This window comes from Lactuca serriola, chromosome 7, assembly GCF_051521515.1.
Source record: "Lactuca serriola cultivar US96UC23 chromosome 7, Lser_US96UC23_V15, whole genome shotgun sequence".
NCBI lineage: Eukaryota > Viridiplantae > Streptophyta > Magnoliopsida > Asterales > Asteraceae > Lactuca > Lactuca serriola.
The window spans coordinates 187,435,773-187,460,448 of NC_136414.1; the positions used below are offsets into that span (position 1 = coordinate 187,435,773).

At 33.6% G+C, this 24,676-nt stretch overlaps 3 protein-coding genes across 3 annotated transcripts; all 3 read left to right on the forward strand.

The window, feature by feature from the left end:
* Positions 1–3,161: 3,161 nt before the first annotated feature.
* LOC145064652 (putative F-box protein At3g16210) lies at positions 3,162–3,626 on the forward strand. The gene has a single exon (XM_079012060.1). The coding sequence runs from the start codon at positions 3,162–3,164 to the stop codon at positions 3,624–3,626; it is 465 nt and encodes a 154-aa protein (XP_078868186.1).
* A 6,255-nt stretch (positions 3,627–9,881) lies between these two features.
* Positions 9,882–10,976, forward strand: LOC145064653 (putative F-box protein At3g16210). Its single transcript, XM_079012061.1, has one exon. It carries the CDS (start codon positions 9,882–9,884, stop codon positions 10,974–10,976), a length of 1,095 nt encoding a protein of 364 aa, XP_078868187.1.
* A 5,832-nt stretch (positions 10,977–16,808) lies between these two features.
* Positions 16,809–17,903, forward strand: LOC145064654 (putative F-box protein At3g16210). Its single transcript, XM_079012062.1, has one exon. It carries the CDS (start codon positions 16,809–16,811, stop codon positions 17,901–17,903), a length of 1,095 nt encoding a protein of 364 aa, XP_078868188.1.
* Positions 17,904–24,676: the final 6,773 nt, after the last annotated feature.

The following is a 24,676-nucleotide window of genomic DNA, read 5'->3' on the forward strand; positions in this document are numbered from 1 at the left end:
CTTTCCTCCACAGTAGTAGCAGTTCACACCAGAATCTCCTTCAACTTTCGCCTCTTTCTTTGGTTCCTCTGTCTTCGGCTCCTCCTTAACCTTTTCAGAACTATAGCTTCCCTGCCAATTTCGGTTCTTATTGGTAGGGAACCTTTTCTTGATGAGCCTCTTTGGATTAGATACCATCATTGCATAATCTTCAGAAGTAAGATCATAATCTTCTAAGTTGAGATCTTCATCTTCTACCATACTTTTGCTTTTAGACAGGAGGGCCAAGGACCCCAAACTTGAGACCACATTTTTCTCTTGCAAGACAATCTTTTCTTGAGATTTCAAGATTCCCACCAGCTTGGCCAGTGAATAAGACTTGAACTGCTCATGGGCTTTAACAGTGGACACGACAGCCCTCCACTCGGATCTTAGGCCATTCAAAAAAAGGTGACCTTCTGTTCAGTCAGCTTCCTTTCTATATCATGTTTGATCATATTAATAAGAAGATGATTGAAGCGATTGAACGTCTGAGTAACAGTTTCATCAGAATTCTGCTTAAATTCACCAAACTCAGACAACAGCAACGTCTGAATGGAATGCTCCAAATCTTCATCTGTGGAATAAAGCTCTCGCAACCTATCCCAGATTTCTTTAGCGGTACTGCAGGAACTCACTAACCTGAATGTATCAGATTGAAAAGCGAATCGGATTAGTCTCAATGCTTTATGCAACCTAACAATTTTTTATTAAGTTATATAAAAAAGTGGGGTTCTTAACAATTTATTAAGTCGTTCTAATTTGCTTTCTGTTTATACCATAAAAACATTTTTTCTTATAAAATAAAGATAACATCTTAACATAAATAAATTAATCTCAATAGTAAAAGCTAAAATATTTCAACCAACTCACCAACCCCAACATATATGTCTACAATCCAAATATGTCAAAAAAAAAAAAATACCGTTCAGCCTTAAAATCTCCACATTCGCTTCATTTTATTACGTGTTTATATTTTCCGAATATGACATGTTTTCGAAAAAAAAAATGAATGAAAGAAAACTAATGGTCGTCCGCCGCTGTGCGTGGGTGTCCTGCTAGTGTGTGTGTGTTTATATATATATATATATATATATATATATATATATATATATATATATATATATATATATATATATATATATATATATATATATCATTTGCATTTAAAGCAAAAACATCTGTTATATAACTAATTTTAAATAACAAACGCAACAAAAATATATACGAAGTAAATATGAAATAGATACAAGTATAGGGCCCTTGAGGAATTGGTCTTACATCCCAACATAAAACCAAAAATATATACGAAGGAAATATGAAATAGATACGAGTTATAGGGCCCTTGAGGAATTGGTCTTACATCCCAACATAAAACCTATCTTTTCTTGCTAAAGCTTTTTCCTTCTTCGTCGTGTTCCGGTGTTCCTCTTCTTCCTCTTCTCTGGTGAGTGGTTTTGTTAATTCCCCATTAAGATCTTTTTTTTTTTTTTTTTTTTTTTTTGCTTTCAAGTTTATGTATTGATGGCTGTAAAGATATTCAGATTTACCGACATTATAATCACGTATGGAAGATATTTCTTTTGAAAGTTTATTAGATAATGTAGTTAATCATAACGACGATCAAACTTTGGTAATTTGAATCTGTTTTGTATACATAGGACATGAGCAATCGGTTCATTGCATTTTAATAAATTTATCGATTGCAAATATGAAGAACAAAATTAAATCGAATTGTATCTCAGTTGCAAATACGACAAATCAAATTAAATCCAATATATTTATACATAAATAAATATGCATATAATTGCCCTGTGGCTTTCCTTCACAACCAATTACTTTTTCCATTTTCTCTCAGTTTTGAGTAAGTTTGTTAACATAGATGCATAACAATTGGACCTAGATCATGTAACATAACTCTATTATTATTAATTTTTTTATTGTAAATATATTAACTACTTGTGTTGGAGTTATTCTAGCTCATTAGTAACACCGTCAATCTTAGTTGATGAACATCAGGTGTATCCATTTACAAAAACATGAATATATATATATATATATATATATATATATATATATATATATATATATATATATATATATATATTGACAAGAATTCTAAACTTATTCAAACAGAGAAGAATTTTAATTGCACCCTATTACAACTGACTTTTATATTGTTGGAAAAATGCAGATGACAGATTATCTATGCGAAGAGTTGATTGTTGAAATATTTACAAGACTACCACCGAAATCCCTCCTCCGATTTAGATCACTCTCTAAATCGTTATATACTTGTATTTCTAGTCCCCAGTTCATACGCTTGCACACATTCCGATCCCCACAAAAAATCCGCTTCATCAACATTATAATCATGTATGGCTGTAAAGATATCCAGATTCATCAACATTATAATCATGTATTGATGATATCTTTTGAAAGTATATTAGATAATGTAGTTGATCATAACGAAGATCAAACTTTGATCATTTGAGTATCTGTTTTGTATACATAGGACATGCACAATCGGTTCATTGCATTTTAATAAGTTTATCGATTGCAAGTATGACAAACAGAACTAAATAGAATTGTATCACCAATATTTATACATAAATAAATAGGCTTATATATGCCCTATGGCTTTCATTCACAACCAATTACTTTTTTCATTTTATCTTAGTTTTGACTTTTGAGTTAATTTGTTAATTTAGATGCATGACAATTGGACCTAGATCATGTAACTGGGAACATAACTATTTTATTATAAATTTTTTGTGTAAATATATTAATTACTTCTGTTGGAGTTATTCTTGTTCATTAGTTACACCGTCAATCTTAGTTGATGAACATCTGGTGCATCCATTTACAAAAAACATGAATATATATATATATATATATATATATATATATATATATATATATATATATATATATTGACAAGAATTCTAAACTTATTCAAACAGAGAAGAATTTTAATTGCACCCTATTACAACTGATTTTTATCTTGTTGGAAAAATGCAGATGTCAGAATATATATGCGAAGAGTTGATTGTTGAAATATTTACAAGACTACCACCCAAATCCCTCCTCGATTTAGATCACTCTCTAAATCGTTATATACTTGTATTTTTAGCCCTGGGTTCATGCGCATGCACACTTTCCGATCCCCACAAAAAATCCGCTTCACGCATGAAAATATTGACAATAATAAAATAGCAGAAGACGTTTATACATTACACGGAGAAGACGAATTGCCATTGTGTTTGTGTCCCAAACATGGATATATTGGTATAACAACAACAATTCCGTTTCCTTGTAGCAATAGGTTCAGAACTGTTGGTTCATGTAATGGAACTTTCTGTTTGAAGACTAAAAATGGTTTGACTCTATGGAACCCTTCAATCAGACGCAAAGTAAGAGTGCCTGAATGTCCTCGGAGTTCTGAACTCGCTTTGGGAGGTATTGGGTTTGGATTTGACCCAATCAGTGATGATTACAAAATTGTTTGGATATCATATGAAAAAGACACTTCATTTGTGTATGCAGTGAAAACGGGCACTTGGTGTGAAGTTGCTTCCCCTAAACCAGTTTACTTCTGTGTTATATGAGGCTTTTTTATTCAATGGAGTGTTGCATTGGGAAGTAACTCGTGATCATATCAAATCACAAGACATATACCTCCTTCCTATATACTGACATTCGATTTGAGTACTCATGTTTTTTGGTATGATTCCATTGCCTGGACCCACTTGGGATTGGTTAACAACACGAATAACAACCATCCAAGATTCTCTAGCTTTGATTTCTTATCGTATGGATGTTGATGATACTTGGATTCGGGTTTGGAGAGATGCTTCTTGGTCTGTGGTTTTTAAATTGGGAACAGGTAAACTTCCAGTTGATGGAGCTTTTCAATTCCAACCACAACCGCAAACGACCAACGAGTGTAATTTGTTGCTCACTACTTATGGGGAAGGGTTCCAAATTTATAATCCCAAGACAGGGGTGCGATCAGGAGTACTTGGATTCAATGCTGCTTCTAGTTTAATAGACTTTCGGGAGTGTGTCGAAACACTTCATTTGTTAGACATAGGGGAGGTTGCTTGCAAAACAACTCAACTATGAGGAAAAAATTTACATCATATATTTGGGTTTTTGACGCATTTTGATTACCATTTTAGTCTTTATCATTGGTACAAAAGAGTTTATGTTACTTATTGATTCCTTCATTCTATTAATAAAAAACCGAATATGTAATTTCCCACTTCTTTGCCAATAAAATGAGATCTTATTGGGGCTGTTTTAACGGCTAGACTTTATATAAATTGAACTTCAAGAAGCAGGAATTACATTGTACAATATAGAAGGTGTTGGTCCATGAGTTCCATATCAAATCCCTACACCATTTAGCTTTATTTTTAAGCCATAAAATGCTCAAAGTCGTGACCTCATAAGTTAGAGTAGACAATATCTTCACTTTGCTATTGAAAATCATACCGTGCCTGTACGTCCATATGGTAAATAATAGCACCCTTGAAATCGCTTCAAAAATATCTTGAGACCTGTTTTCACACCATAAGTAGAGTTTATCCCTAGGAAGGCATTAAATGAGTCGTTCAATATAGGAGTCCATGAAAGCATTGCAAAGCGGACACATGGTGCATGCGATGATTACCGCCTACGTGTGAGGTTGAACCAGGTGGACAATCTATCAAGTCTCAACCGCTAAATGAGGACGTTTATTTTGTTGGAACTACCTTAGACCAATGAGGCTAACTTTTTCATTGTCAACAGTCGAAAGGTAATAAAAATATGTTGCATTTGCTTATAATAATGTCTTTTTGTCATCTTGATTCTACATGCTGTTGGCCCTAATGATTTCTAAAGTATTATGGAAATAATTGTAATTTTGCTACTTGTATTCTTGTAAATTAAATTACCAAAGAGCTTCTATCTCAACGATATCCCGTGTTGTCATCTGTCCTTGAGGTTGAGTGTTCAAGTCTCGTTGTGGACATAGATAGAATTAAGGTGTATTTTAGGAGTAGACTTTTTTGCTACCTTAGATTTCCAACCATTAGACTTTTTTAATCCGGCCTTTCTCATTCAATTTAACGAGTACTTGATATGCATTAATGGTCTTGTTTTGATTGTATGTTATTCATGTAGGCAAGCTCGAATCTAATGTGCATCATACAAATTAGAAATTGGATTCTCTAACTATATGACCACATGAATGACCAGTTATATCTATGACAAACATGAGAGAGAGACAGATTTATTACTTCTTGTTGTAGAAAGCTATTTCGTAAAATACTTTAGGATTAAAATAAATGAGACTATTTATAGAGTGGTTGACCTAATAATAATGGGCAAAAAAATCATGGGCCGAAGTCAATGCTGGCAAAATTGGTCCCAGTGCGAGTCAAAATTTGCTCTCAAAGAAAACATGTTATGCTGCTTTAGCATTTGTTGCCCGCTTAAGGAATGTTGGCTGCTTACTCATAAATAACCTACTCTTGCTAATAGGGGCGGAGCCTCTAAGCCAGGGGGCCATGGCCCCCTAATTTTTGACCTCCTTAATACTGATTTTATATATAATAGATTGGTTTTATTTGTTGACTAAGCATTTGGCCCCATGTTCATGATATACGTATTTCTATATATTCATATAAATAACTAACTATAAAATAGAAACACAATCTTATTTGATGTTTGTTAGTTTCTAAGCTCATATTTATTTAAATAAAAGAATATTATAAAGATTTAAGAAAAATTAAAATTATTGAAAATAATTTGATCTGGTAATTGAAAATGTATAATTATTAATTCTGTAAAATAATTTTTTGTACCGAAATATAAATATTGTTATTATATTTTACTACTTTGCTAACTATTAGTAAATCATAGTCTACGTCTAAATGGTAAAACAATGACTATTGGTTTCAGCCCTTCCGATTGTCCGTGTTTCCCCGTGCTTGCTAATTGCCATACGCAACCTGCTTAAGCGGACTATCAATACGTAGCCATGCTTATGATAACTCCAATAAGCAACTCAAGCCTCTACACTCAACAAATTTGTTCATTTTTACCCCCTAGCTAGATTTTTCATTTAAAGGGAGGCCACACCTTAGCTGACACACTCAACAAGTTTGTTCATTTTTACCCTATAGCAGGAGTTTACCTTTAAAGAACGGTCACACTTTAGCTAATGGGATGAAGTTGTTGGGTCGAAGCGTTGCTTTATTCAAGGGAGAAAAACAAAAGTAATTGACTAGAAATGGAGGAGGGCGTAAAAGTTTTTTGGCAGGATTTGAATTTATAAGAGTTGAATTTTTAAGTGGCCTGAATTTCTAAGAGGGTCTGAATTTTTAACATCTGAATTTTCAAATGTTGTTTGGTTGGAACCTCTGAATTGTAGTGCTGAATTATAAAATTGCCATTTTACCATTCTATGTTATTTTTTGCTAAATTTAACATTTTTTTTATAAAATAACTGAATAAACTTCTTGAATAATTATAAAAAATTTCCAAACACCATATAAAATCCAGATTAAACATAAATCCAAATCAAACATAACATTATCATTTCTTGATTATACCCAAAGCTCATGTTTCGTTGCTTTGTGAAATCTTTTAGAACCATCACCATCCATAACAAATCTAATGTTAATGAGCTCCGTAAACTTGTGGGTATGAAATCTCCTCTACTAATAGACACCACATTTTCAAGATATAACATTGTACTTTCATTTAGTGAATCCATATCATGCTAATAATCAGATTTCATCAAGCAAAACATCAAAGCATATGATTTCATCAGCAAAATATTATCATATTTCAGAAGGAAAAAAAAAAGCAAAGCATATGATTTCACTAGCAACATTAACAAATTTCAAAGATCAACAATAGATGTCAACGACAATTCAACACATAATAACAAGATCCCCAACAAATTTTAGCAAATGAACAAAATCAGCAACTTATATTAGCAACAAGGAACACATTTTCAATAAAAAAGAACAATGAGAAACTAGTAACATATTCTCAGCAATATATTTCACCAAATAAACACAATCAGAAATCAACCAATATATTTCAGAAATCAACACATTATCATAAATCAAAACTGAACCACAACTAACCTCAAAGTAAGGTTCTAGTTTGGTGGAACGACTTCAAAAGATGCTTTGAATTTAGAAAAAAAAAAAAAAAACTTTCACTGTAAAAAAAAGAGCAACAATTCTCTGATACTCAAATTACAGGGGAAACATACTCGATTTTCAAGCATAAAACTTGAAATACATAACAATAGAAAAAGAAAATTTTACATGCAGAAGATTCTAGAGGCGAAGGCGACAAAGGTGAAGCCACCGGAGGTGGAGGCGGAGGCGGCACATGTGAAGCAACAACAAAATTTGCTTGAAAACATTCTAGAAAGATTATACTTAATATCTAACATGTTATTATGATTATAATTATTATTATTACTATTATTATTTCATGAATTTATAAATGTATTTTATATGTAAAAGAAACGCATTTGTTTATTTAAAATTGTATTTATACCTTTAAAAATAAATAAAGACACTTAATACTATATAAAAAAATTTGTAAAGGTATATAAATATAGGTATATGCATTTTTCATTTTAAAATTGTGTATAAATATTTGTATGCTTTTTATTTATGTTACTTATTAATATGTATAGATAATGCAATTTATATGTATTTGTATCTATAAATATGTATATAACATTTTTACACGTATAGAGATATTAATAGGATTTTTATACGTTTTTATATGTATATTTTTAGATATATAACATTTTTATATGTATAAAGGTACAAATACATACACAATGTTTTCATCGGTAAATTATACATATATATATATATATATATATATATATATATATATATATATATATATATATATATATATATATATATATATAATTTACCTACTAGGTGACCGACTCTAGTAGGTAAAATTTGGCTAATTCGACAATGCTGAGAATGAGTTTCGGAGATGAAGCTAACCTGATATCAATGCTTTCATTATTCGCGTTTTTTGGCTTCGCTCTTCAAAATATCATCGATTCATGATTTTAGAGGTTAGATTTTTGGTAGCAAAGAACACAATAACAAATATTATGAAAGGAAAAATTAGGAATCTTTTGAGCAATTCCTGAACGACATCTAGAATTTGAGCGGTAAAAGAAAAAAATGGTAGCCTAAGAAGATGACATTTCCGTATGCTAAGGAATTTCTCTTGACCGGAGTGTCGAGCCCCTGTGTCCCCTCTTTATGTGTTCCTAAAGTACTTCTCCATTGAGGTATGGGGTGGTTTATGATTGTAAACCAGCGATAGAGAGACCTACTATATGTAAGTCTTTAGTCGTCATAAATGGTGTTCTTTCGTTGAGATGCTACCATTTTCTTGAGAAGAGAAAAAGGTAGCAATGGTGGTTTTGACAAGAGAGAGAGAGAGAGAGAGAGGGGGGGGGGGAACGACTGAAGAGCGGCTGGATTAGGGTTTCAAATTGATGAGCAGCTGTCTCTCGACGATAACGAATGAATAAGAGGCACAAAGGGTTGTTTCGGAAAATTACATAAGTATTTTAGGTGGGATAAATTGTTGGGCAGGGGGGGCTAATAAAATGCCATGTGACAAATTTGTTATTATTTATTAGAATAGGGGATAGGTTGGGAAAAATGAAAGCAATCGTTTATATACATATAATATTGGTCTTGGTGAAAAAATCAAGGGGCTATGGCCCTTAAGAGGATCTGACACAATTAGCATTTAAACAAGTGTCATTGTATGTAATTATTTATATTTCAAAAGCTTCCGGCTATTTTTGTCAAACATTCTTATAATAAATAAAAACTATAGCTTCCAACTACCTGTAACTTGCTACCTGCTACCATCTACCTACTACCGGTTAGACGGAGACATGGAGCGGTAATTAATGAAAATTGCAAAGCCTTTTCCAATAATGCGAGATAAAAATACCCCTTTAATATAAAATCCACAAATCCTAAACCGTGATCTATCTAAAGTTTTATAAAATGCCACAAAAATAGAGGAAAGAGGAAAACATGTCTCAAAACTTACCAAAAAGAAAAGCCTTTTCTAATGCGAGATTAAAATACTCCTTTAATAGAAAATCCACAAATCCTAAACATTATCGTGTGATCTATCTAAAGGTTTATAAAATGCCACAAAAATATAGAAAAGGGGAAAACAAGTCTCAAAACTCACCAAAAAGATAAAAAAAAAACCTTTAAACCCTACTCTCCTTACAACGTCAGGCCGTCACCACCGGACACCACCATTCGCCGTCACCGTTGCCCCTGCTATGTGCAGCCTCCGGTCTTAGTTGACAACCGTTAAAACCCCAATAGTCGATGCTGAATGCCATCCCTGAACTTATGCCTATCGACTGGTTTCGTCTCACAACCTTAATCTATCTCACGTCTTCTATTTGGCCATACGTAAAAATTTGTGATAATAAAGAGAAATGATGCTTCTACAGTTCTACCCAATATCCAAATAGGATACGGTACATATGACTGTGAGAACTCTTATCTTAGTTTGTTGTTATGTTTATTTGTATATATATCTTGTGAACTTGTTAATTATTTGGCATTGGGACTCTTAAATCTGTAATACAAAATATCTAAAATGTCATAAATAAATAGATATTCTTGTTCATTAGTTACACCGTCAATCTTAGTTGATGAACATCTGGTGCATCCATTTACAAAATAACATGAATATATATATTGACAAGAATTCTAAACTTATTCGAATTTTAATTGCACCCTATTACAACTGACTTTTATATTGTTGGAAAAATGCAGATGTCAGATTATTTATGCCAAGAGTTGATTGTTGAAATTTTTACAAGACTACCACCCAAATCCCTCCTTCGATTTAGATCACTCTCTAAATCGTTATATACCTGTATTTCTAGTCCTGGGTTCATACGCTTGCACACATTCCGATCCCCACAAAAAATCCGCTTCACGCATGAAAATATTGACAATAATAAAATAGCAGAAGTCGTTTATACATTACACGGAGAAGACGAATTGCCCTTGTGTTTGTGTCCCAAACGTGGATATATTGGTATAACAACAACAATTCCGTTTCCTTGTAGCAATAGGTTCAGAACTGTTGGTTCATGTAATGGGACTTTCTGTTTGAAGACTAAAAATGGTTTGAATCTATGGAACCCTTCAATCAGACGCAAAGTAAGAGTGGCTGAATGTCCTCGGAGTTCTGAACTCGCTTTGGGAGGTATTGGGTTTGGATTTGACCCAATCAGTGACGATTACAAAATTGTTTGGATATCATATGAAAAAGACACTTCATTTGTTTATGCGGTGAAGACGGGCACTTGGTGTGAGATTGCTTCCCCTAAACCTGAGTTTACTTATGTGCGACGTGAGGCGTTTTTATTCAAAGGAGTATTGCATTGGGAGGTAAATCGTTTTGACTTAGACTTTTCTTGTATACTGACATTCGATTTGAGCACTCATGTTTTTGGTATGATTCCATTTCCTGGATCGGCTCTGGACTGGTTGACAACAAGACTAACAACCATCCAAGATTCTCTAGCTTTGATTTGTTATCGCATGAATATTGATGATAGTTGGATTCTGGTATGGAGAGATGCTTCTTGGTCTGTGGTTTTTAAATTGGGAACAGGTAAACTTCCAGTTGATGGAGCTTTTCAATTCCAACCACAACCACAAACGACCAACGAGTGTAATTTGTTGCTCATTACTTATGGGGATGGGTTCCAAATTTATAATTCCAAGACAGGGGTGCAATCAGGAGTACTTGGATTCAATGCTTCTTCTAGTTTAATAGACTTTCGGGAGTGTGTCGAAACAATTCATTTGTTAGACATGGGGGAGGCTGCTTGCGAAACAACTCAACTATGAGGAAAAAATTTACAACATTTGGGTTTTTGATGCTTTTTGATTACCATTTTAGTCTTTATCATTGGTACAAAAGAGTTGATGTTACTTACTAATTCCTTCATTCTATTAATAAAAAACCGAATATGTAATTTCCCACTTCTTTGCCAATAAAATGAGATCTTATTGAGGCTGTTTTAACGGCTAGACTTTATATAAATTGAACTTCAAGAAGTAGGAATTACATTGTACAATATAGAAGGTTGTTGGCCCATGAGTTCCATATCAAATTCCTACACCATTTAGCTTTATTTTTAAGCCATAAAATGCTCAAAGTCTTGACCTCATAACTTAGAGTAGACAATATCTGCACTTTGCTATTGAAAATCATACCGTGCCTATACGTCTATATGGTCAATAATAGCACCCTTGAAATCGCTTCAAAAATATATTGAGACCTGTTTTCACACCATAAGTAGAGTTTTCCCACACTATAAGTAGATTATATCCCTAGGAAGACATCAAAGGAGTCGTTCAATATAAGAGTCCATGAAAGAATTGCAAAGCGGACACATGGTGCATGCGATGATTACCCCCTATGTGCGAGGTTGAGCCTGGTGGACAATCTACCGAGTCTCAACCGCTAAATGAGGACATTTATTTTTTTCGGAAACTATCTTAGACCAATGAGGCAAAGTTGTTCATTGTCAACGGTCAAAAGGTAATAAAATTATGTTGCATTTGTTATAATAATGTCTTTTTGTCATCTTGATTCTAGGGGCCGTTGGCCCTAATGATTTCTAAAGTATTGTGGAAATAATTGTTTTTTTGCTACCTGTATTCTTGTAAATTAAATTACCAAATGGCTTCTACCACAGCGGTATCCGGTATTCCCTCCCTCCTTGAGGTTAAATGTTCAAGTCTCGTCGTAGGCATAGATGGAATTAAGAGGTATTTTAGAAGTAGATAGGTTATATTATATTTTCTGTTCAAAAAAGAAAAAGAAAAAAAAACTTAAAAGTAATGCAAATGATTTAGGATATTATTTCATTTTGCTACCTCATATTTCCAACCATTAGACTTTTTTAATCTGGCCTGTCTCATTCAATTTAACGAGTACTTGATGTTCATTAATGGTCTTATTTTGATTGTATGTTATTCATGCAGGCAAGCTCCAATCTAATGTGCGTCGTACAGATTAGAAGTTGGATTCTCTAACTATAGGACCACATGATTGATCGGTTATATCTATGACGAACATGAGAGAGAGATTTATTACTTCTTGTCATAAAAGGCTATTTCGTACAATACATTAGGATTACAATAAATGAGACTATTTATAGAGTGGTTGAGGGCAAAAAACGTCATGGGCCGAAGTTAGTGTTGGCAAAATTGGTCACAGTGCGAGTCAAAACTTGCTCTAAAAGAAAACATGCAATGCTGCTTGAGCATTTGTTGCACGCTTAAGGAATGTTAAGTTGGCTGCTGACTCATAAATAACCTGCTCCTGCTAACAGGTGCGGAGCTTCTAAAGGGCCAGGGGGCCATGGCCCACTGATTTTGGACCTCCTTAATACTGATTTTATATATAAAAGATTGGTTTTATTTGTTGACTAACCATGTGACCCCATGTTCATGATATACGCATTTTTATATATGCATAAATAACTAATTGTAAAACAGAAACACCATCTATACAACAACGTATTTTTGGCCCAGAGACGCATCAATAATCAGAGACAAAAAATAGTAAGCTTATGTTATATTTTTTTTCAAGAATCTTTTCAAATTTCAAATTCGGGCCATATGATGTTTTTGAAAGTCAAGGGCATAATTGTAATTTGACAAATGTTAATTTTGGTTGTAGTAGCGTGCAACTGACTGTTAAATCTAAATTCGAGTATAATAAAATCAAATTGTATGCTTTATTGTTATTATCCCTATTACTCTCAGTTTCTAATTGGAATTCCCCATCTTTGCAGTGAACTGATTGTGTCACATATAAATAAAAAGAAAGGTGTGTAATTTATTTGTAATTTTGATTAAATTTTCTTTTTTTATCCATTTTCGTGGAATCTCCATTGTAATTAAAGGTGTGTATTCTATTTGTAATTTTGATAAAAGTATCCTTTTAATCCATTCTAATATTAGATTTAAGTTCAGTTAATGTTTCAGGCATAAGAAACATGACATGTTTATTGAAGCCTATGGTTACATATGCTAGGTATTTTAAAAAAGAAAAAGGATTTGACGCATGACATTTTAGGGAGTAGGGTAACCCCACCATCTTGCTTTACTGTGGACATCATTTGTGGGCTGAAAGGTCAAAAGCCTTATATAAAAAAGTGTCATCCTAAAAAATAGTGGTTATGTATATCATCATTTATGTTGTTACTCTTAAAATTCATTTATTTTTATGTAGTTTTTGTTTGTTTTCATTTCAAAAAAAAAAAATAGACAAATAAACATGATTCGAAGATTGATGTAATTATTGTTTTACCCTTCAAGGATGGTTCAAGGTCACACATTTTGAATCTCATTTTTTTTTCAGTCTGCAACTGCTGTCGTAGGAGGTGGAATTTTGTGAAGATGGGCTAGCAATGACTATCGGTGATCTGCATATGCTGATCTTCAACATAAGCTTGTTAAGAGGTGATATTTTGAATGAACGACATGCTGCTTGAAGTGTAAGTACGTTTCCATTATCAGTAAATGAATATAAATATCTTTTTATTATGAGTAAAGAGTAAAGTAGATTGTCTATATTGGTAAAAGGAGTAAATCATGTTTTTATTTCTCACAATTTGCCCAATAGGAACTAATATTTAATGTTTGTAATTTACTGTTGAAAACATTATCATAAGTTGAAATGTTTTTTTGGGAAAGGATCCAACGATTCTTTTAGGATGAACTTCAAAATGTTTATTTTACCATTTTCTTTATTTTCTCTAGATTGCACAATAACCTTTTTGTGCCTCTTTTTGCATTTAAACGACTAAACTATTTTATGTTGTTATCAGTATCCTATTTGCTTCAAAAGTGAACATATTTTACTTTTAATTGAGGAACTAATGCATTGTTTTTCGGCTTCAAGGTATGATATTTAAAGTTGATTTTAAAAAAGACGAGAAATCCTTTCAACTTAAGGAAGGTCATTGGATGACCATAACCACAAATTACATAAATAAGGAGATGTAGAGACTGTATCAACGAGCTACAAAAAAAAGTTCAAGTGACTTTTAAAGCTAGGAAACAACATTGAACCATCCTCAAATGGTAGCCCTTCACTTGATTAGCGTTGCATTTTTCATCAAGATATGTGTAGTCAAGTAAAGATGGGTAGAGTTAGCATGATCCTTCATTTTCACTGCAAAATCAGTTGATTTTTGTTAACTTTCTTGAAAAATGTTAAGTTTATGATGTTGATCCTATGTGACAAAATGGAACAATTTAAAAAATTACTTCATGAGACTTTTATATTAGAATCTTAGCATATGTTTGGTTGATCATAATATCTCAATTGTCGCAAACAGGCTCAAGAGATCTCAACTGGTTTATGTCAACCTAATGTTTAGCATATGTAACTATGTCTAGGCATCTGAACATAGTTAAATTAATTTTCTCACTCCCATTAATTTTAAGACAATATGTATATGGTCATAGCATTTACATATAATTAAGCCATATATGTCCATATGCATATATGATGCATGCAGTTGCAATTATGAATATAATCCTGATTTATAAATCATATATGCTTCATTTAAAAGATAGCAAACAAGAAAATTGAATGGATTTTTATTTTTATTTTTATTTTTTGTTTTCATGTTAGTGTTAGGGTTGTATACTTCTAACCTAGCAGAACACAAAATCTAAAAATTATTGGCAAATGATGACATCAAATGGAATTTGACATTTCTTGTATTTAACCCATGATTTTTAGAAAATTCAACCAATGTTTTTTACACAACCTAAAAAGGTATGTACGATTCATTAGAATTGTGTAGACTTGCGTAAATATGGATGGTAGTTTAACTTTGTTATCTAACCATTTTTTATTTTTTATTTTTTATTTTTTTATTTTTTTTTATTTTTTTTGCTTTTTACTATTTTTTTAGAAATTTTAAAATACTTGAATTATTCCTTTATTTTTAGCCAATATGATGTTTTTATATAGTTAACAAAATCAAAGACATTTTTGTAATTTTTAAAATTAACGACAATTTTTCATCTTTATAATAAAGGAAGCTCAATATGCGAAAAAGAAATTAGTGACCATTTCGTTTAAGATGAAAAAGAAGTTACATAACAATAAAATTTAGGCTTTAGTTATGTATTTATGCGACCTAACAATTTTTTATTAAGTTATATAAAAAAGTAGGGTTCTTAACAATTTATTCAGTCGTTCTAATTTGCTTTCCGTTTATACCATAAAAACATATTTCTTATAAAATAAAGATAACATCTTAACATAAATAAATTAATCTCAATAGTAAAAGCTAAAATATTTCAACCAACTCACATACCCCAACATATACGTCTACAATCCAAATATGTCAAAAAAAAAAATACTGTTCAGCCTTAAAATCTCAAGATTCGCTTCATTTTATTACGTGTTTATATTTTCCGAATATGACATGTTTTTGAAAAAAAAAATGAATGAAAGAAAACTAATGGTCGTCCGCTGCTGTCCGTGAGTGTCCTGCTAGTGTGTGTATATATATATATATATATATATATATATATATATATATATATATATATATATATATATATATATATATATATATATATATATATCATTTGCATTTAAAGCAAAATCATCTGTTATATAACTAATTTTAAATAACAAACGAAACAAAAATATATACGAAGTAAATATGAAATAGATACAAGTTATAGGGCCCTTGAGGAATTGGTCTTATAGCCCTACATAAAACTAAAAATATATACGAAGGAAATATGAAATAGATACGAGTTATAGGGCCCTTGAGGAATTGGTCTTACATCCCAACATAAAACCTATCTTTTCTTGCTAAATCTTTTTCCTTCTTCGTCGTGATCCGGTGCTCCTCTTCTTCCTTTTCTCTGGTGAGTGGCTTTGTTAATTCCCCATTAAGATCTTTTTTTTTTTTTTTTTTTTTTTTTTTTTTTTTTTTTGCTTTCAAGTTTATGTATTGATGGCTGTAAAGATATTCATATTTACCGACATTATGATCACATATGGAAGATATTTCTTTTGAAAGTTTATTAGATAATGTAGTTAATCATAACGACGATCAAAGTTTGGTAATTTGAATCTGTTTTGTATACATAGGACATGAGCAATCGGTTCATTGCATTTTAATAAATTTATCGATTGCAAATATGACGAACAAAATTAAATCGAATTGTATCTCGGTTACAAATACGACAAATCAAATTAAATCCAATATATATATATATACATAAATAAATATGCATATAATTGCCCTGTGGCTTTCCTTCACAACCAATTACTTTTTCCATTTTCTCTCAGTTTTGAGTGAGTTTGTTAATATAGATGCATGACAATTGGACCTAGATCATGTAACATAACTCTATTATTATTAATTTTTTTATTGTAAATATATTAATTACTTGTGATGGAGTTATTCTTGCTCATTAGTAACACCGTCAATCTTAGTTGATGAACATCTGGTGCATCCATTTACAAAAACATGAATATATATATATATATATATATATATATATATATATATATATATATATATATATATATATATATTTATTGACAAGAATTCTAAACTTATTCAAACAGAGAAGAATTTTAATTAACTGCACCCTATTACAACTGACTTTTATATTGTTGGAAAAATGCAGATGACAGATTATCTATGCGAAGAGTTGATTGTTGAAATATTTACAAGACTACCACCGAAATCCCTCCTCCGATTTAGATCACTCTCTAAATCGTTATATACTTGTATTTCTAGTCCCCAGTTCATACGCTTGCACACATTCCGATCCCCACAAAAAATCCGCTTCACGCATGAAAATATTGACAATAATAAAATAGCAGAAGTCGTTTATACATTACACGGAGAAGACGAATTGCCATTGTGTTTGTGTCCCAAACGCGGATATATTGGTATAACAACAAGAATTCCGTTTCCTTGTAGCAATAGGTTCAGAACTGTTGGTTCATGTAATGGAACTTTCTGTTTGAAGACTAAAAATGGTTTGACTCTATGGAACCCTTCAATCAGACGCAAAGTAAGAGTGCCTGAATGTCCTCGGAGTTCTGAACTCGCTTTGGGAGGTATTGGGTTTGGATTTGACCCAATCAGTGACGATTACAAAATTGTTTGGATATCATATGAAAAAGACACTTCATTTGTTTATGCGGTGAAGACAGGCACTTGGTGTGAGATTGCTTCCCCTAAACCTGAGTTTACTTATGTGCGACGTGAGGCGTTTTTATTTAAAGGAGTATTGCATTGGGAGGTAAATCATTTTGACTTAGACTTTTCTTGTATACTGACATTCGATTTGAGCACTCATGTTTTTGGTATGATTCCATTTCCTGGATTGGCTCCGGACTGGTTGACGACAAGACTAACAACCATCCAAGATTCTCTAGCTTTGATTTGTTATCGCATGAATATTGATGATAGTTGGATTCTGGTATGGAGAGATGCTTCTTGGTCTGTGGTTTTTAAATTGGGAACAGGTAAACTTCCAGTTGATGGAGCTTTTCAATTCCAACCACAACCACAAACGACCAACGAGTGTAATTTGTTGCTCACTACTTATGGGGAAGGGTTCCAAATTTATAATCCCAAGACAGGGTTGCGATCAGGAGTACTTGGATTCAATGCTTCTTCTAGTTTAATAGACTTTTGGGAGTGTGTCGAAACACTTCATTTGTTAGACATGGGCGAGGCTGCTTGCGAAACAACTCAACTATGAGGAAAAATTTTACAACATTTGGGTTTTTGACGCATTTTGATTACCATTTTAGTCTTTATCATTGATACAAAAGAGTTGATGTTACTGATTCCTTCATTCTATTAATAAAAAACCGAATATGTAATTTCCCACTTCTTTGCCAATAAAATGAGATCTTATTGGGGCTGTTTTAACGGCTAGACTTTATATAAATTGAACTTCAAGAAGCAGGAATTACATTGTACAATATAGAAGGTGTTGGCCCATGAGTTCCATATCAAATCCCTACACCATTTAGCTTTATTTTTAAGCCATAAAATGCTCAAAGTCTTGGCCTCATAAGTTAGAGTAGACAATATCTTCACTTTGCTTTTGAAAATCATACCGTGCTTGTACGTCCATATGGTCAATAATAGCACCCTTGAAATCGCTTCAAAAATATCTTGAGACCTTTTTTCACACCATAAGTAGAGTTTATCCCTAGGAAGGCATTAAATGAGTCGTTCAATATAGGAGTCCATGAAAGCATTGCAAAGCGGACACATGGTGCATGTGATGATTACCCCCTACGTGCGAGGTTGAACCAGGTGGACAATCTATCGAGTCTCAACTGCTAAATGAGGACGTTTATTTTGTTCGGAACTACCTTAGACCAATGAGGCTAAAGTTATTCATTGTTAACAGTCAAAAGGTAATAAAATTATGCTGCATTTGTTTATAATAATGTCTTTTTGTCTTCTTGATTCCACGGGCTGTTTGCCCTAATGATTTGTAAAGTATTGTGGAAATAATTGTAATTTTGCTACCTGTATTCTTGTAAATAAAATTATTAAAAGACTTCTATCTCAACGGTATCCAGTGTTGTCCTTTCTCCTTGAGGTTGAGTGTTCAAGTCTCGTCGTGGACATAGATGGAATTAGGGAGTATTTTAGGAGTAAAATAAAAACACAATCTTATTGTAAAATAGAAACACAATCCATGGAGGTTGAATGTTAACTAACCATTTGGCCCCATGTTCATGATATATGCATTTCTATTATTCTATATATGCATAAATAACTAATTGTAAACAAGAAACACAATCTTATTTGATATTTGATATTTGATAATCTTATAGAAATAGCAAGCCTAACAAACTTGCAAGGTAAATAAATAATTAACAGATTCCACTAAATACTAAAAACATCAAAAGGAATTATGAGTAAATTTAGGATTTTGATAAATTAGGAAACGGGAATTCTATAAAGAAAACCATCCAATCTGTTAACACATACCTTGAGATTTGAGAAGATACACAACCCTAGACTAAAACTCACCGCTGCCGGAAAAAAATGATTTCTCACCGGAAACATAACCACTGCCGGACTTCCAACTAGAATATATCGCCGTCGTCGGAGTGCTCACCACCATCTCTCTTGTGTCCACCTCTATCGGTCCATGTCTCTCCTCTCAGCCATTAAGTAGCCTGAAACTTCGACATCGACCTCTGCTAGTCCTTTGTCGGAGGGCTTTCTCCACCGTATGCCACACTGCATCTCGGACTAGTGAGGCAACGAACTCCGTTGACATTGATTTCTATTGACATTGCTCTGTAAGTTGCTCTTTTATCTCTATCTTTCTTTTCATTTCTTTCACTAGCATGTTACAATATCTATGTTTTAAAGAGTACTTGTTATAAACCTGCACCATTTTTAAGAGAATTAGCTATTTAGCTAGTCTATTATGAGGCTTAAGTATTTTTAATATTATTTAGACAAAATTGTAAAAATAGTTCATGTGGTATGCATTTTTATGGGGTTTTAGTCCAAACTCCGACTTTTTGGGCTTCGTGATCATTTTGAACTAGTTTCATTGCGGATTTGGTCCCTCGGTAAGCTGAAATGACTTTAATACCCTTGATTATTTATTTTCTATTTCTAAATTCATTTTTGTTAAGTTTTAATAACTATTTATTCATTTTAGTAATTAAAAAATGAAAAAACCTTGAGCTCGTCACCGCTACCAGATCTGCAAACAGGATACTCGGATTTGAAAACGAGGTCCTCAGATATGAAAGTTATCATCTCCTTGAGCTCGTCTCGGCTAAAAGAGAAGACCTACGGCGACGGCGTTAGGGCTTGCTTTAACTGGAGGAGGAGGAGCTCGTCAGTTGAGGAGGAGATCGGAGACCCATGCACTCGATTTGATTTTTTCTTCTTGAAGGTGTTCATCTGATAATCATTCATCAGATTTGATTCCGTGTGTGTGGAGAAGAAGGAGATGGTGGAGGTTACCAGAAAAATCAATTTAAAGAAAAATTGAGGTGAAGGACACGGTGGTAGTGGGGGATGGTAGATGGAGAGTGTATGTGTTATTAAGTGTGTGTTCATGAATATGAATATATGTTCTTGAGTTTTGTATTGAGAGAGAGAGAGAGGGGGGGAGGGAGGGAGGGAGGGAGGGAGAGAGGTGGGCCCCTCTTTTTATATTATTAAAAAATTATTAAAATAAATAAATAACTATTAGATTTTTAGAAAAATTGAAAGAAAAATGAAAAATAAATACCCCAAGCGTATTAAAGTCATTTCAGTTTACCGAGGGACCAAATAGGCAATAAAACTAGTTCAAAAGGACCACGAAGCCAAAAAAAAGTCAGAGTTTGGACTAAAACCCCCTAAAAAAAGCATACCACAGGGACCATTTTTGCAATTTTGTCTATTATTTAATGTTTGTTAGTCCTAAACTCATATTTATTTAAATAAAAGAATATTATAAAGTTTAAAGAAAAATTAACATTAATGAAAATAATTTGATCGGCTAATTGTCAATGTATAATTAGTAATTTTGTAAAGTTAAAATAATTAGTTGTACCGAAATATAATTATTGTTATTATATTTTACTACTTTGTTAACTATTAATAAATCATAGTCTGCGTCTAGATGGTAAAACAATGACTATTGGTTTCGGGCCTTCCGATTAAAGTGTCCATCCCGCCCTCCCCTCTGCTAACTAACTACCATATGTAACCTGCTTAAGCAAACTGCCATTAAGTAGCCATGCTTATGATGACTCCAATAAGCAACTCAGCCTTTAGACTCAACAAATTTATTCATTTTTACCCCTAGCCGGATTTTACATTTAAAGGACGGTCACACCTTAGCTAACGCACTCAACAAATTTGTTCATTTTTACCCCATATTAGGAGTTTACCTTTAAAGGTAGGTCACACCTTAGTTGATGGGATAAAGTTGTTAGGTTGTAAAGATGCTTTATTCAAGGGAAAAAACGCAAGTAATCGACGAGAAATGGAGGAAGGGCGTTCGAACCCATATATCATCCCCAGAAAGCCAACACCTTTACTGCTAGACTAAAAGAGTTTGTTTGAAAATTTTCCTAAAAGATTATACTTAATATCTAACATGCAGGTTTTATTATTATTATTATTATTATTATTATTATTATTTCATGAATTTATAAACGTATTTTTATATGTAAAAAAACGTATTTATTTATTTAAAATTGTATTTCTACCTTTAAAAATAATTAAAGATACTTTATACCATATAAATAAGTTTGTAAATGTATATAAATATAGGTATATACTTTGTTTATTTTAAAATTGTGTACAAATATTTGTCTGCTTTTTTATGTATTTATATATATATATATATATATATATATATATATATATATATATGTATATAAATGCAATTTTATACGTATTTATATCTATAAATATGTATATAACATTTTTACACGTATAAATATACTAAAAGGATTTTTATACGTTTTTATATCTAAATATAGACATATAACATTTTTATGCGTACAATGGTACAAATACATGCACAACATTTTTATATGTGTTTTTAAAGGTTAATTGTATATATATATATATATATATATATATATATATATATGTGTGTGTGTGTGTGTGTGTGTGTGTGTGTATGTATGTATAAAAATGTTATATATGTATAAAAATATTTCTATATGTTAATTAAATATGTATAAGAATTTATTTGACAAAACTATAAGATTGGTCCCTGTGGTATTCAAAAAACTTTGGATAGGGTACAAAAAGTTTCCAACTTGCATGGAAGGTCCAAAATCAAAGTTTTTATGGCTTTTTGGTCCTGAGACACTTGAAAAGTCGATTTTTCCCTTTTCGTTTCTTTTTTCTATTTTCTTTATTTACTTTGGTATTTAAATAATTAAAAATAAAAAATAAAAAATAAAAAATAATCTCTCTCTCTCTCTCACACACACACACACACACACAAAAACACAAATCAGTTCCTCTCTCAATAAGATGCATTCCTCAACAAACTACTTGTCGGAGCTACTCTCAATACACCACCGTTAACCACATTTCAAAATCGGAAAGAACTCGAAATTCTTCAAATCGCTCCTCGGATTCAGGACCACCAAAGCCCCCACCACCCAATCTTCACGTTCAGAGCATAATCAGCCAAAGCGACGGTGGAATTTTGCAAAATTACACAAAGAGATTTCTCACCGTCGACTCTGGGACACTTCCAAAAAAATTCCCTTTTTTTTGACCTCCGATGTTAGATCTGCGCGTTCTTGGGCCTCTGATTGTGCTCTGTAACTCAACTTTAGATTTCGTCTTCTCCCATAGAGTTACCCTGACGGATAGAATTTGGTTCAAAACTCGATTTCAGACGTTCAACCCTTCCAGATCAAAAATTGATTAAAAAAATAGATTGGAGATTTCAAGAAGATGATACTGTTGTATATTTGGCCATTGATGTTCCTAAATCGAGGTGGAGGTAGATAGAGACAAAGTTTTGTTGAGAAATCGATATCTTACCTTCGATTTTCATTTCGTTTTTAGGGTTTTGTTGAGATATAGTGTAACACCGTGATTTCCAAAAATAAAATTTTTATTTTAAATAATCAATTTAATATTAAAACACTTGTTTAAAATCTTATTCACATTCGAATTACAAAACATAGTTTCCTTTTCGTTATAATAGAAGACCAGGATCCTCCAAAACACAACTCTTCCTTCGGTGTGTACAATCGAACCGTTGCCATCCCACATTACTGTAAAAACCTGAAACAACATAACATAAACAACGTAAGCACGAAGCTTAGTGAGTTCCCCAATATACCTTACGCACATACGCCTTTCCAGGCCCGACCTTTCGGTCCATGTGTCTCAGGGGACTTCCGTCCCTGCTGGGTAAACCTTCCGGCCTTACCCACGCCGACCTTCCGGTCCATCACACAATCATATCGCCTTCCGGCCCATAACATAATCGCCTTCCGGCCCATAACATACATAGCACACATAACAAATAACTTACCACATATAGCATACATATCATATATCATACCCGACCTTCCGGTCACACAGTCAAACCCTTCCGGGTACAGTATAGTGAGAAGACTCACCTCGCGGACACTGGAAGATAACAACTCCTAAAGTCCCTTGCACTTGATCCTCCAAGCTACAAGCTCCCTGTAACATCATATATCCCTTATTAATACTTCTATCTTCCACGTTAACTGACCCTAAGAAATCACACCAGTCAACTCTGGTCAACAGTCCATTGTCAGCTCGACTGGACTCGGCGAGTTCCCTGGCGACTCGGCGAGTCTGGTCGTTCTTCAATCCTCTAAAATTCCCCCTTCTACTCGTCGAGTATCCCTTTTGACTCGACGAGTTACTCCTGGAAGAATCGCGGGGCCACCCCGACTCCACTCGCCGAGTCTGAAGAACCAACTCGGCGAGTCCCAGTAAATCTTCAAGCTACTCGCCGAGTCTGCTCATCCGACTCGGCGAGTCCACGCCATGCAGTCGATCGAACTGCTTCCTGAGATACATATATTCCCGAATATACAAACATGGGACCTTCTGGACCTCTAAGGGTCCTAATACAAGGTTGTAAACATTGGATAACGACACAACAATCCATCTAATCTCCAAATGGGTTTCATAAACCCTAAATTCGTGTACACATCAAAATAACAGGAATGATCCGAAACATAACCTGAAAACGTACTCTCTGTGTCCCCAAACCTCAGAACTCGATCCCCTTGATCTTCCTTTGCCACAATCCTTCCTCTTCTTGCACCCCAATTCCTTCAAAGTCAATAATGGCCTTCAAGCTTGCTCTAGATGCCACAGTCGTTTAGGGTTCTCCTCAATCGGCCAAAAAGACGAACAATGACGGCATAAGGTCCCTTATATACGTCCCAAACTGAACGGCTAGGGTTTTCCACTGAACAGCGTCGACTCGCCGAGTCCATACCTGGACTCGTCGAGTCCAGTCGCGAACCCGCGACCAAACCTGCGACCCTACTCGGCGAGTCTGGCTCCAACTCGTCGAGTCTCTCCTTTAAATCACCCCCAAAATGCAACTTAACAATACTTGAGATTTTGGGCTGTTACAATTCTCCCCCACTAGAACTAGACTTCGCCCTCGAAGTCTCACCCTGAAAATAGTTCTGGCTGCTGCTCCCGCATCTCACGTTTCGGCTTCCCTAGACACTACCGATCTCTTCCGAGGCCACCACTGGACCAGTACCAGAGGTACCTCCTTGTTCCTCAGAACCTTGATCTTCCGATCTCCGACGGCTACTGGCCTCTCGACGTAACACAAGCTCGCATCCACCTAATCGTTCTCTAGTAGAACCACTGCTGACTCATCCGCTATACACCTATTCAATTGCGACACATACCAGTGTCATGGATCCGTCCCAATCCCGTTGACAGCCCCAAACGGTAGGCCACCCTTCCTGCCTTCGCACCTTCACGAAAAGACCCAACATACCGGGGCTCCCC